This window comes from Eleutherodactylus coqui, chromosome 2 (genome assembly GCF_035609145.1).
Source record: "Eleutherodactylus coqui strain aEleCoq1 chromosome 2, aEleCoq1.hap1, whole genome shotgun sequence".
Lineage (NCBI taxonomy): Eukaryota > Metazoa > Chordata > Amphibia > Anura > Eleutherodactylidae > Eleutherodactylus > Eleutherodactylus coqui.
The window spans coordinates 27,969,247-27,984,227 of record NC_089838.1 but is presented as its reverse complement, the minus strand read 5'-3'; the positions used below and the strand labels follow the sequence as shown (position 1 = coordinate 27,984,227).

The window sequence follows — 14,981 nt, the reverse complement described above, 5'->3', positions numbered from 1 at the left end:
GTTATCATTTTGGCCATTACCCTGGTAGTGTCTTACATGTAGCGAAATAAGAAGAAGTAGAGAAAATGTTTTCCCATCAAAGCAAAATAAAATTCAGTAATTGCCAACAATTTACAGCAGTTTCTGAATCCTATCACTGCTTGATCATTAAAGTAACCCTCTGGATTTTGGACAAAATTCTGTCCCTGAACCCGAGGGTAAAGCAGGTGTATTACCTACAGTTGTTCTTCTGTTGTCCTGTGATCTGCAAATATCAGGTCCCATTGTTGGACATCTCTAAATACCAAATACACACTGTGATCTCTGATTGGCCAGCACTGATCATATGAGCACCCCTAGCCAATCAGCGAGCATGTATAGTGCATTGCTAGTTTAATACTATCTATGCACTATGGAAATTAGGTAGTTGAAGATTGCATCAACCATTTTGGATGATTAAAAAAAGCACCCAAAACTAGAAGATCGGAAGGCTGGGAGAGAAGAACAACTGCAGGTAATATCCCCCCTCCAGTGCTGACATAGAATTTTGTCCCGAAACCAGAGGGTCACTTTAAACACAAATGTTACTCCTCCCGTCTCCCAAAATATGGCCTCCTGCACACGGGCATATTTGCATTGCAGAGTCTGCGGCTGGCATCCGTCTCCGGACTCCACAGCCAATACAGTCCCATAGCATTGAATAGGAAAACGCCATTTCATCTCCACGAGCGGAAAGCAATTGTGATTTTACGCTCGCGTAGAAGAAATTGCAGCATGCTGCGATTTTGTGCTGATTACGCAGTGAGCACTGCGGAAGTATCATGGGATACACGCCAACCCCTAGCGCTGGCAGCTACTGCGCATGCACGAAGGAGTGCCGGCAGGCACATCTGCAGTGCCCACAGAAGATGCCGGACAGGTACGCAGGGGTCACCGGCTGGGCACTGGGTGGAACTCCGCTGCGGGAATCCTGCATGCAGGGTCTGACCCACCTTTGTGCAGGAGGCCTTAATGTGGAAAATACTCTCAGCGCTTTTGTAAATTATTAGATGATTCTTATTTAACCAGTATGTGACAGTATCTAGTTTCTAGTGCTGTGGTTTAAGCAGCTCTCTCTCCCTCTCCCAGAAGGAAGTCTCAGCACCACCTCTTGCAACAGTCAGAAACTGGAATAAATCTGACCAGCCAACTACACTCAAAGCATACAAAACAAGCTTCAGAAGAAAAAGGCATGTAATGTTTTTAATTGAGGTATATGGAGATTCAATCATCAATCAAAGTATATACAGCATAGTATAATTTTCTGATGCTTTTAGTACAAAGAGCATTTCTTTCACTTACAGGTGAATTGATTTACCAACCACAACACAGTGAATATAGTTGGAAATACTCATAGCTTTAATGTAATGGTGAAAATATAAAATACTGTTTTCTGTTATTTATAATTTTTGTCCATAGAAATAAAAAAGAAACTAAAAACAAATAAAAAAAAGAAAGTTTCAAAAATGTTAAACACTTAAAATTGCACATATTGGAACAAGGCATTGTTCTCTCTAACCGCTGATAGAACTACATCATCTGCTGTTTTCAGCAACTTTTTTGTCCAGAATTCCAGCTCCCACCGCTCACGATATTTAGGCTCAAGATGCAGAATAAAGGCATAATACAACATACATGATGCATTGTACTTTGAATGCTGCGGCACTAATAACTGGCAGAGTACTATAGATGGACACATTACATGGTCTTCTGTTTATACAAGAGTAGTCACATATTTTTATGTGTTACATTTCCGGGACACACATTCACAGTTTGTGGCTTGCGTAACTTCATGCTCTACTTTAGTCCCATTGATACATCGGAGGGAGACATTTACCAGTTCGGTTTGTGTTGCTGTGCAGCATGTGCATTGGTCTTCCATACTGCGGGTTTTCGCATTGTAGATAGACGTACTGGTGCATTTACCCTACAACAAATAACAAGACCGATATATGAAACATAGCTGAACACTATAACCATTTCACTATGAAGAAACAGACATGGATCAATAGTGGTGTCACAGGTAGGCTCTGGTGCCTGGGAAGCGGGATAACTTTCATTTCATGTTGGAAGTCTCAGCAGTGCCACCTATAAGTGGCAGCAGACACCCAGAATAGGGGTGCCTGCTGCCCATGTGGGTGTTTTATTCTGCGAGTCCGGAGGGGTATCATCACTCCTTAAGGAGAGCACCTAGATGGTGAGTGAGGAGACTTATAAGGTCATCCATGCTCCTCTGAGAAATATATGCAAATAAGGAGGATGAAACAATACCTCTGCAGCGCCACCTATTGGATGGCAGCATTCCTGCAAATCAATGTCCAACCCTTTATACAGGTCATTGGAACAATGATTGGGAATGGAAAACCAAGCGAGAATCCATACACAGACAGCTGTTTCGGGCTGTTTGCCCCTTATCAGTGTGCAGTAGGATCCTGGCTTGGTTTGTGAGAGCTCTCACCGGCCTCTCCCTGCCTGCTACATGAAGACTAACCTCTCTCTCCCCTTTTGTGTATACAAAGACTTCTAAGTGGTTTGGGCAGCATAAACCTGAAGACAGAATCTCTTTAAGAAACCATGAAACATGACTTGAGTTATCAACCAAACCGGAGATATCCATCTATAGACAGCAAACTCGGAGTCATTGGAAAAAATGGCAAGTGGCCTATTTCAACTTTTTCAAAAGGAGAAGGGTCCCCGACCTTCCTTAATCTTCCATAAGAGAACATCCAATGAGGATCTAGGTTCAGCACGAAGCTTAGGGAAGCAATCTGGTTCTAGGGACTGCATCGCTACAACCATAGCTTCCATTGTGGAAATAGAAAATGATGGCTCTGATGGCAGTGAAGGGTAGGAAACCTGATGCCGATTCATACTTTCCCTACACCCATGAAAGCAAAACTGTAGTGAGAAAACACAAGAGAGATTTCAGTGTGAAAGAAGGACTGTCATACTAATCAAGTGTGGTCACCAATCCCAAATGCTCTCAGGCGCTCTTGAGTCACCATTCCAGGGGCACTTTGCACCTTGTATTTTCAAAATACTCAACCCCATGGCATTGATCAGGGGACCCTGGGTCACCTACAGGTAGCGCATATATGAGAGAATATCTACCAAAGATTTTCTAACTTGCACATAGAATGTTTCACTTAGACTTTCTTTTACTAATTCTAACCAGATCCTCATATTCTTTTTTTCTATTTTGTTTTTATTTTTTTAATGGTAGATGTACGATTCTATTTTTTGTACATGATTATGGGGTGGCCATGTAGTCTAAGCCACTTTCAACAGCATTCAAAGATTTGCTGTACAGCAAGCTCATGGACCGAAAAAAACTGTAGACTGGAGATGACTGATTGATATCTGTGGGAGGTTGTGGGCATGATCTGTGACCTGCGCAGAGGTCATTGTGCGGGAAGGTGGAGCATGTGAACCTATTGTCTGTCACCTATTGTGAATGCTGGATCCTATGTTATCTATATGCAGTATATAGGTCCGTGATGGCGAACCTATGACACACGTGGCCATAGTCGCTGACACGCAGCCGCTGTCGGCCGTTCACCCCGTTAGTGAATACTAGCAGGGGCCACGGCTCCCCTGCTGGTATTCACTAATCAGCGCTACTACAGGTAGCAACGCTGATCCCCACGCACACTGTGTCAGTGTGCAGCCAGGATCCTCCTCCCCCCTCCCCCGGCGTCTCTTACCACTTGGTTCCGTTAGAGCGTCCAGGGGAAGAGGAGTACAGCAGCACACTGACGTTAGTGTGTGCCGGAGATCATCGTTGCTTGCGGCACGGAGGCCAGCGGAGGAGCAGACCTTCCAGGACGTGGATGGGGTAAGTACATGGGTCTCGGGGGGCACGGTCACTGCTTGGGAGGCTGTGTGGGGGGCACTGTCACTGCTGGGTAGGCTGTGTGGGGGGCACTTTCACTGCTGGGGGCCGCTGTCACTGTGGGGGGGCCGCTGTCACTGCTGGAGGGCCACTGTGGGGGGCCGCTGACACTGCTGGAGGGCCACTGTCATTGCTGGGGGGCCGCTGTGGGGGGCAATGTCACTGCTGCGGGGGTTGCTGTGGGGGGCACTGTTGCTGCTGGGGGGCTGCTGTGGGGGGCACTGTTGCTGCTGAAGGGGGGGCGCTGTCGCTGCTGAGGGGGCAACGTCACTGCTGAGGGTCCGCAGTCATTGCTGGGGGCCCGCTGTGGGGGTGCTGTCGCTGCTGGAAGGTGCTGTCGCTGCTGGGAGGTGCTGTCGCTGCTGGGGGGTGCTGTCGCTGCTGGGGGGTGCTGTCACTGCTGGGGGTCAATGTGCGGGGGCGCTTTCACTGCTGGGGGGCCGCTGTGCGGGGGCGTGGTCGCTGCTGGGGGGGCCGCTGTGCTGGGGCGCTGTCGCTGCTGGGAGCTCATCATTACTGAGATAAGTTTGTTATTTAAACTATAAATATCACAAACTTATGTTTTTTTCTCGAAGTGACACACCACCGAGTTATGCTCGTTTTTTTGCCGAATTTTAGCACACCGAGCTCAAAAGGTTGCCCAACACTGATATAGGTGTTACCTTTCATTGTAATCCTGCCTGTGATGATAATGAGATAACTGCTGGGAAGTTTTCTCTATAGAACAGCAAGTGTCAGCCTATTATTAGTTTAGTGGTCAGAGTGAAAACTGAATGATTTTTCACATATTTTTTTATACAGATATTGACATTGAAAATTAAATAAAAACATCACCAGAAAACAATATGTAAAACTTAATTGAAAAAAATAGATCATTTTCTGATGACATATTCCCTTTAAGGTGGAACTGTTCTTTAAAGTTTCCACGCACAGGCCAAAAAAGCTTTACTGGGGAGTGTAAAATGCAGAGTAAGGCCCGTGCCCCTACAGAGGCCTGCGGCTCACCCACTCTTAGCGTCTTCATTCTCTGCTATGCGCCAGCTGCCGGCCAGCCGGCGCATGCGCAGAGAGGAGCCGGCCCGTCATCACTGAGACCCGCATAGAAATAGAACATGCCGCGATTAGTTTTCCGCGTGTGTTTTCATGGCTGTCTGCGTTATCTAATGCAATCCTATGCAGGCGGGCACGGGCGGAAATTCTGCGGGAAATCGCGCCATGGAATTTCCGCCCGTGTGCATGGCCTAAAAGCTAGTACCACAGGTAGCCTGTATAAACCTATGTTTGGACTGTATGTACATTTGCTATACATCAATGAACTCCTTGGTCTTACCTTACAAGACAGTACGCTCAGCTCTCTCTCCGACACACAGTTATCAACTTGAATATATTTGGAAACTCCTGCTTGTTTACATTCTGGCTCCACACCTAGAACATTACGTGACAAGTGATAACTCGGATGATAGATAAGTGTGAGATAGATAGATAGATAGATAGATAGATAGGATAGATAGATAGATAGATATGAGATAGACAGATGATAGATAGATGGTAGATAAATGATAGATGGATAGATACATAGATAGATAAATAAATAGATACATAGATACATATGAGAGAGAGAGATAGATAGATAGATAAATAGATAGATATGAGAGAGAGAGAGAGATAGAGAGAGATAGATAGATAGATAGATAGATAGATAGATAGATAGATAGATAGATAGATAGATAGATAGATATGAGAGATAGATAGATAGATAGATAGATAGATAGATAGATAGATAGATAGATAGATAGATAGATAGATAGATAGATAGATAGATAGATAGATATGAGAGATAGATAGATAGATAGATAGATAGATAGATAGATAGATAGATAGATAGATAGATAGATAGATAGATAGATATGAGAGAGAGATAAATAGATAGATAGATACATATGAGAGATAGATAGATAGATAGATAGGAGATAGATAGATAGATAGATAGATAGATAGATAGATAGATAGATAGATAGATAGATAGATATGAGATAGATATGAGAGAGAGAGATAGATAGATTTTCTACTATAAAATAACTTTTTGAAAGAGGCCTGTAGTCCAAAAATATAAGTTTTAATACAACCTAAGCACATTTATTTTTTTACTTACAGGTTTCACAGCAAGAATCTTCAATCTGTTTTATTTTACCCTACAAGAGAAACCATAAGAATATATAAATTTATTACACTGCCGCGGCAGCCATCTTGGTTCACCTGCTCCTGTTGCGGCTGCCATAGTTGGTTGCCATTCACACTCCTCTCCTTCCTACGGCAGACACAGGGTCCTTCCCAACTGCCATTCTGTAGCCTCTGCCCTTAGGGTGCATGCATGTGCTATTTCCCATGCTTAAAGGGTCAGCGTGTGCATGCATGTGCTAATCTCCGAAGTATCCCCACACAGCCCTGGCTATGTCAGGCATCCTTCTCCCTAAGGAGGATGCCTAAGCAATTTGGTTTTCCCTGTTACTAAAGCCTGATCAGTAGTTTGTGTTATCTCCTGGTTTTCTGACTCCTGCTTGTTCCTGACTATTCTTACTTCTCCATCCCTGACCTCGGCTGCGTTTATTGGACTGCTCTCTCTTCTAGCTGTCTGCCCTGACTCGGACGGTTTATCATATTGCCCCTGTTCTGCCAGCACTGACCTCTTGCCTGATTCCCGTACTTAGGTTTATGCTACGTGCCTGGCTAATTCATCTGGTTTTATCTCAGTTCACACTGTCGGGTGCCACCCTTTGGTGACGTGTAGTGCGAGCTGCAACATGACTGAGACTACATTTGCGAGCAATGGCCTAGGTACACCACAGCAAAGAACAGATCCCACTAGGTGGGATAAAAGGGTGAAAACCGGGGTATCACAGGTGCTGCCTCTAGATTTAGCCCAAAGTCAAATCAGTCTGTGTTGAAGCAGATCTACTCCTGCTTGCTGACAGATTCGTATATACACTTCTAATGATATAAGCTTTATAATACAATATAATTCATGCTGTTTAATTATACAGTATTACGTGGTCCAACTAGTTATATCCGTATTAGGTAACTGTGAAAAATAAAGAGATGACCACTAGGTCCGTGGAGACAGATCACATGGTCTCAACCAGGGGCGTAACTTAAAGCTCCTGGCCCCCAATGCAAAATGTGTAGCAGGGCCCCTAATTATAATGTTTTATTCATAGTATTGGGCTCCCTATATGGAGAAGAGAGGCCTTTTTGGGCTCCCTAAAGCTCCTGGGCCCGGGTGCAACCGCATTTCCTGCACCTCCTATAGTTACGCCCCTGGGCGTAGCTAAAGGCTCATGGGACAGTGGGACTCTTTAAATGACTCTGTGCATACATTCTTCCATAGAGATCAATGAGAGAGCATGTGCACATAGCCTTCTGAAAAGAATCACACTGCATACGCACACCAATTTCTTGGGTATCAAGGGAAATCTGGTGAATGTAAAAAGCAGCACCCTTGAACCTCAGTTTCCTCACCTTTGAGCCCCATAATACAGTTTGCGGGGCTCAAAAGTGCTGACAGGTTCTCTTTAAATACATACTAGAGGGAGAACCTTGGCAACATCTTGCTTTTCTCCTTCAACAATGGGAAGACATTACTATACATTACTGACAATTATACAAAAAGAGACAGCCTTGCCCCAATTACAGGAGCAAGTTTTCATTTTTTCATGAACGTATAAAGCACTTACCCCATCGGCCAGGCATTTTTCCCGACTGAAGTCCAGGCATGTGGTTTTGCTAGTTACCAATGTCAGGTCACCTTGCTCATTGGCTTTGCAGATGTAAGTGTTACAGTTGTCTCGTAAGGTTTCATTAGGCTGAAGGGAAAGGACATCGTAGCAGATGAAGCACAAATTTCCTACCGCTTTCTGTCTACAACTCCTATTCAAACATATGTGTCTCCAAGGATACAGACTACAAAAAAACAGGTCCTGCAGTCATGTTTTACTTCCCTCTGACTTCTTGTAAGCTACCAAATGTATGTGAGAGGAGTAGAGGACAGATGTAAGGGAGTTAGACGTGACTGCTGACGCTCAGCTTTAGCTATCAGCTGAGAGGATATAGAGGACCCGGCACTTCCATGCATTACATGGATAACCCATTAATTTCATTGATAACCGTTGTAATACTTCATTTCCCCTGTAGAGGCACTGCAGAAAATTGAATACTTTTCTCCAGGTTCCTGTGTAGATTATACAATAGATGATCGCCAAGGGTCAGATCAAAGTAACAACATGTCATCAGCTCATTGTCTGGAGACTCTGCTAACAAAAGGCATCTTTCATAGGGGTAATGCCCTTTGAAACTCACCTCTACTTTGACACGATTTCCGTTAATCATGGTAACAGGACAGGCCGTCAATATACATTTACCACAACATGATCCACTGGTTTTCTGTAAAACTGTATTCTGTAAAGCAAATAAAGCAAAAATGTATTAACAATAATGTAGTAAAATTCTAAAAAACAATATCATATATACATCTTAGCCTGATGTGGTGCAGTTTGTTATCAAAACTCTGCCCCCATGTGTATGCGTTATGTAACTACACGCTATGCCTTACACTCACTCATCATCACCATAGCATCTACATACAAAACCAAAAGCTAAATGGGAACAAGATATTGGGGATAAGAACTGACCTCTGGGCATTGTTCACAGCGGATCCGTCTACAGGAAAGTTTATAGCCCATGATGGGTCCATTGGCAATGCTGCAGTCACAAGTGGAACATTCATCAATCATTACAGTTTTTCCTGGCTAAAATGAAAAAAAAAATTACAGAATTTATACGGACAATTTAAAACAATTTACAACATTTGCACCGACAAAAATTATGTATTTTAAATCAATCTTATAAATCTCCCCCAATGTGCCCGCTGAGCATCAGCTTCATAGGCTATAGACACAATGGACAGGTGATGGTCATTGACTTCAATGGGAAAGTTTTGTGGACATGCCTGTGGAATGTTCAGAGGTCACTGCGCACAGAGGAAGAGGAGGTCAGCTGTGACCATCATCTATTGTGAATCCTGTTTTATTTAGAGATGTCACCTTTCATTGTAAACCTGCATGTGACAGCAAGATGTGTGCTGAAAAGTTTTCTCTACAGAACAGGAAGTGTCAGACTTTTATTAGACTTAGTGTTGAAGCATCAGAATTTTAGGATTTTTTTTTTTTTTGAATATAGCTTAGGACATCAAAGATGTAAAAAAAATCATTACAAATTCTTTAAAAAATATATTTAACATAAAAACTTAAATGTATACAATAGGTCATCTGCTGATGACACATTTTGTTTAAAGGGGTTGGCTGGGTTGTAATATCTTGGTACAACTTCTTCCTCATGCAGAAACATAAGAATTAGTGATATACTCACCTCTCCCCACTCCTGCTGTGTCCCATGCCGCTGTTAAGTCCCCAGCTCCGGCCTGTGATTATAGCCAGGGGCATAACTATAGAGGATGCAGGGGATGCGGTTGCACCCGGGCCCAGGAGCCTTAGGGGGCCCATAAGGTCTCTCTTCTCCATATAGGGAGCCCAGTACTATGAATAAAGCATTATAGTTGGGGGCCCTGTTACAAGTTTTGCACCTGGGCCCGGGAGCTTCAAGTTACACCTCTGTGCAGCATGGTTTAGGTATGGGTACGGGTACAGATACAGATAAAGGGGGGCCCCAGCTCACCTTTTGCATCAGGGCCCCTGAGCCTTTACTTACGCCCCTGATTACAGCTGTAGTTATGCCCGGTTATGGGACAACGCGGACTTGAGCGGGGGACCAAACACTGGCGCGGGACACAGAGGAATTGAGCAGAGATGAGCATATGACCATTTTTTTATGTTTCTGCATGGGGAAGGGGTTGTACCAAGATATTACAACTCCAACAACTCCCTTATGGAAGTCTGATGGAAGAGGAAGTTTCTGTATTGGTGTTGGAGGGGAAATGTTCTGCATGAGTGTATAAAGTTAGGAAATTGGGTGTAATGTAGTGGGGAATTGATAAGGAAAGTCATATTTAGTATGAAGGAATTGATGTTGGTGAGAAAAGAAGTGGTGTTCATATAGGAGGGAAAGGATGTGCAGAACGGGATCTGTATTTCAGGTATGACCAAGAGAGAATATTCTTTATGAAGCGGCTGATCTTGGGTGGGATACTGACCTTTTATATCATAAAACATATGTAGTGGATCTAGGACTTTATGGTTTTACTCTATAAGGAGCCTCTGGTGTAGATTTCTTGATGTGACAAATAGCACTGTGTGCGGCATGATTTTCCCATCTATACATCGGACATTTCAGCAGAACCCAAGGGTACCTATTATAAGTTAATGGGGGTCTGTCATATGTCACTGGTGTTTATCATGCAATGCATTGATACCAGGGGCGTAACTATAGGGGATGCAGGGGATGCGGTTGCACCCGGGCCCAGGAACCTTAGGGGGCCCATAAGGCCTCTCTTCTCCCTAAAAGGAGCCCAGTAGTATGAATAATGCATTATAGTTGGGGGCCCTGTTACAGGTTTTGCATTGGGGCCCAGAAGCTTCAAGTTATGTCTCTGTGCAGCATGGTTTAGGTATGGGTACGGGTACAGATACAGATAGAGGGGGGGCCCCAGCTCACGTTTTGCATCAGGGACCTGAGCCTTTAGTTACGCCCCTGATTGATACACTAATGTTTTTACATACAGGTAGGGTGTATAGCAGATTGTGTTTGTTCTCTGAGCCTGGTGACTTCTGCGTCCCATACCCCTATAGCTGGAGAGACGTTATGAGCAGGAGAGTGCTGTGGGGATGTTGTGCACTCACATAGTGAAAGGGACATTCAGAGGAATCACTTGCACATTTACAGCCACCCGAGATTACTTGTCTTCAGGGAAACACACTGCCATCCCTGGCAACCAAACATCTGCTGCCAATCTTAATTACTCCCCTGATCTGCAGCACCTTATACTTAGCTTAGAAAAATAAAATAAAAATTCTCTCTCACCCTGTAAAATAGTTATATCATCTGCATTTTATCAGCTACCTTAAAAGGGGGTTTTACCCAAATACTTTGGATGACCCACCCTCAGCATAGGTCCTCAATAGTTGATCAGCTGGGGGCATCTGCTCAGTTACCCCAACTGATCGGGCCACAGTACACAGAGGTCGGAGCACTAGCAGATGGCTCCGACCCCTGTGTAGTGGCCGGCGCTTGTGATTGCAGGCACAGCGCTCATTAAAATCAACGACAGTTGCACCTGCTATTACAAGCAGCAGCCACTACACAGGGGCTGGAGCCATCTGTCTCCACTCTGACCCCTCTGTATTGTAGTGCTGACAGTGGGCGCCCGACCAGCTGGGGTCTCAAGCTAGAAATTTGTAAATTTGGAAAATAAACCTAATATGGAATGACACTGAATAGTTGTAATTGTACTTAAATTTCCCCAAAACGAAAAAGTTTTTATTCTCTTCAATTGTCTTAGCTCAGGGTTCTCACCTGAACCTTCTTAAAGTCTTGAATGAGTCAACAAGAATCTTCATATCAGATGACATGTACAGTATGTACCCTTAAGGGCTCTTTCCCACAAGCGGATATACGGCGTTTTTACGTTTTCCCTGTGAGCGCCTAATGATCACGGCCAGCGTTTTCTTGTCCATTCACACGACCGCAAGCATCATTTTGAGCAAGAGAAAATACGCAGCACCCTGGAAACCCCCCTGCTTTGCCAAAATCCCCGAGATGCCTTCCAGTGTCTATATAGAGGCACCTGTAAGCTTTTCGCAGCGTTGGATGCTGTAAAAATGCCTCTCCCTCCCTTCTCTTTCCCTGCTCCCATAGGAGTTTATAGGACCCGCTGGCGTATATTGGCCAAAAGATAGTTCCAGAACTATGTTTTGGCTGAGCGTATATGCGCCGGCCTCATATGTGCTCTTTTTTTCTCGCTGACGGCATACTTATGCGCTGCATATTCGCCCATGTGAACGGCTGCATTGGAAACTTATGCTTCACAAGGGTACCGTATATGCACCCGGGCGTGAAAACGCTGCGTATATGCACTCATTGGAATAAAGCCTAAGCAAAAATATGTCAAATAGCATGCAACCTTTCTGTACTTACCCCAATGATAGTTCCATTAAGCAGGCAGCCAGGGATGGGTGCTGCAAAACGAAGAAAACACTAATAAAATCTATTAGCCTACAAAATAGAATGAAAATGCATCCTTGTATGATAGCACAGGGAGTCCCCGTAGTTCCATCTTACAGAGTCATAGCCAGTCTTGTCCCGCCCCAGTGGTGCCTATAGGCTCCGCTGTATTCTCTATATAGGGGTGAATACTTCCTTAATTCGGCATGTGTGGTTTATGAAATTACAGATAAACAAAGGTACAGTATAGGCTAGTAGCTGGCTTTGGGAGCCGTTCATTAGAAGTCCGTAATAGTGCCCTGAACACTACTGTAACTCTATGATCCAATGTTTATGGATATGAGTTAATGGTCAACGGCAGTAGGAAGACGCTTGCTACTTACTATGTGATTTCTCAACAGTTGGGAGAATGGTCTATTCCCTTCTATGCATCATTGTTCCCCATGCAATGGTACCCTCTGCAGATGCCCATTACCCAACATCTATAAAAGTCGTCTCATTAATATCTCCGCTGAAATAAAAAAGTGCTGGCTTGGCTTCTAAAATTTGCATGGCCAAGCATCATCATCAAGGGATCTTGTGGCCATGTCGGGAAAAGTGAAATGATTGATTGTCAATGCAAAACATGGACCACCCTGCACCACATTGGGTGCCACTTATACTGAGGGAGATCACTCTAAGGGCACCTACCCACTAGCCAGAGGCGTAACTTGAAGCTCTCGGGCCCCGATGCAAAACTTGTAACAGGGCCCCCAACTATAATGCTTTACTCATAGTACTGGGTTACCTATATGGAGAAGAGAGGCCTTGTGGGCCCCCTAAGGCTCCTGGGCCCGGGAGCAACCGCATCCCCTGCACCCTCTATAGTTACGCCCCTGCCATTAGCGATATGTTTTCTTGTGATGCGAGAGTGAGTGAAAACGCATAATTATGAAACCAATGATTTTCAATGGTTTCATACTCATTTGCGATTTTTACACCCAAGCCTCGCAGCACTAAGAAAAATCTGCAATAATGCTCATTGTCTTCAATGGGGCTGGCACTGCTGCATAACATATGGAGTAAATCGTGGACTTCTGCCACAGCTGTGACAGCTATGGCAAAGGATTCCTTCATCCCCGCGGGGACCGGATGGATGAAGGAATCCTCTGCCACAGCTGTGGCAGAGGTCCGCGATGCTTTCCTATTGCTTTTAATGGGGTTGGCACTGCTGCGGCCCCATTGAAAGCAACAGGTTGCAGGCAAACCCTACAGCGATGATTTTCAAGAAGGGCTTGAAAAATAAGCCCTCCTCTCAAAATAAGCCCTAGCTGTAAAAAATTTTTTTACTCACCTAGAAGAGACATGAGAGCCCTGCCACCCTATTCAAAACAATGAGCGATATGGCAGATTTTTCTTAGTGCTGCGAGGCTTGAGTGAAAAATCGCAAATGAGTATGAAACTATTGAAAATCATTGGTTTCATCATTATTGCGTTTTCACTTGCTCTCGCATGGCAATAAAACATATCGCTGCTGGGTAGAAGCCCTAATAGAGCAAATGGGAAGAGTTTTTTTGTGAGAAAGGTCTATATGACATCCTAGCACTGTCCAAGCAGATCTTACCACATTGGCATATGGGACAACACTCTGACCCTTGCATGCAGCTCAGCTCAAAGCCTGTAGGACATTTCTTGGTCTCTATATCAGTGCAGGTGATGTTTCTCTGCAGTGTGAAGACTTCTCCGTTCACTTCGGCGCATTCATTAATGATACAAGGATCGTAGGGAGATGTCCATCTTGTTCCAACCTAAAATGACCCAAAAAGATCAACTGTTGTATGTAATGTTAAAAACTATGAAAAAATATGTAAAAAGTAAACCCCGTGAACCTATATATATATATATATATATATATACACACACACAGACAGTCTGCAGTGTTAGATATAGAGGATCGCCACTTTATTAAGTATATATATGGCAATCACCAAATCATCTGTTTTCTGATTGGATTATTTACTAGAAGCCTCTAATTATTTCATCCTTGGCTGAATATGCTCCTCATACACCCGAGGGCTCTTTCACACGGGGCAAAAGTAATATCAGCGCGAGAAAATCGCAGCGATATTGCAGCTGTGTTCCTGTGTTTTTGTGCGATATCACTGTGTTTTCTCGCGGCAGTATCGCGATTTTGTGGCGATTTTGCTATAGGTCTTATTTTCCCCAAAAATAAGACCTACCCCATACATAACACCTACCTACCTAAATTTTCCAGTAGTCCCTACCTTGAAAATATAAGCCCCCATCTGCATTACATTAAAAAAAACTAAACAAAGGGCTTAGTTTAGGGGTAAACAGTAGGATTTCCACACAAAAAAAGTATGTTTTTATGCGATGCAACAGAAAGGAAGGCTCCATAGGGAAAAATGGGCTACAAAACATCGCAAATTGCAGCAATATTTAGCAACCCACTACTTGTTTTCTCGCAATGTAGCAGCCTACAAAACATCGCTAATGTGAAGGAACCCATTGGAAAGCAGGGGCTTCACATACATGCGATTTGTTGCATTGTGAGAAAATCGTGCAATTTTGTCGCCCGTGTGAAATCGGCTTAATAGATGAGGGTCCTGAAATGGGAAACCCCTCTATTTAACCCTTTCCAATCCTTTGTCTGACCTCTGAAGACATTAGGATTCAAGGCTGTACAGCTCCGATGTTGGAAGACGTCTATCAGGGTTCTCTTACTGTATATTGCCAGCCTCTCTGCTGTCATAGCCTATCCAATGTGTCACCTCATGCAGTACTGGCTTTAGCCAGCATATAGCGCTGTTGTATAACGGCAGAAAAAGAGTAAGCCCCCTAGGAAAACCAGGATACAAATTGGATTGGAAAGGGTTAACATAGAATTACATTATAGGGTGCT

General features: G+C 44.0%; 1 protein-coding gene and 1 long non-coding RNA gene across 3 annotated transcripts in view; one reads left to right on the top strand and one right to left on the bottom strand.

The window, feature by feature from the left end:
- Nucleotides 1-14,981, top strand: part of LOC136611202 (uncharacterized) — a 124,238-nt gene that overhangs the window by 35,300 nt on the left and 73,957 nt on the right. The window lies entirely within an intron of this gene.
- Nucleotides 1,195-14,981, bottom strand: part of VWF (von Willebrand factor) — a 167,834-nt gene continuing 154,047 nt past the window's right edge. Inside the window, exons 45-52 of the mRNA XM_066590522.1 lie at nucleotides 13,683-13,866; nucleotides 12,053-12,093; nucleotides 8,596-8,712; nucleotides 8,264-8,362; nucleotides 7,642-7,770; nucleotides 6,063-6,102; nucleotides 5,241-5,335; nucleotides 1,195-1,945 (exon numbers count right to left, since the gene is read on the bottom strand). Coding sequence (XP_066446619.1) covers nucleotides 1,757-1,945; nucleotides 5,241-5,335; nucleotides 6,063-6,102; nucleotides 7,642-7,770; nucleotides 8,264-8,362; nucleotides 8,596-8,712; nucleotides 12,053-12,093; nucleotides 13,683-13,866 — 894 coding nt within the window. The 3' untranslated portion in view covers nucleotides 1,195-1,756. The remainder of the gene's footprint in view (nucleotides 1,946-5,240; nucleotides 5,336-6,062; nucleotides 6,103-7,641; nucleotides 7,771-8,263; nucleotides 8,363-8,595; nucleotides 8,713-12,052; nucleotides 12,094-13,682; nucleotides 13,867-14,981) is intronic.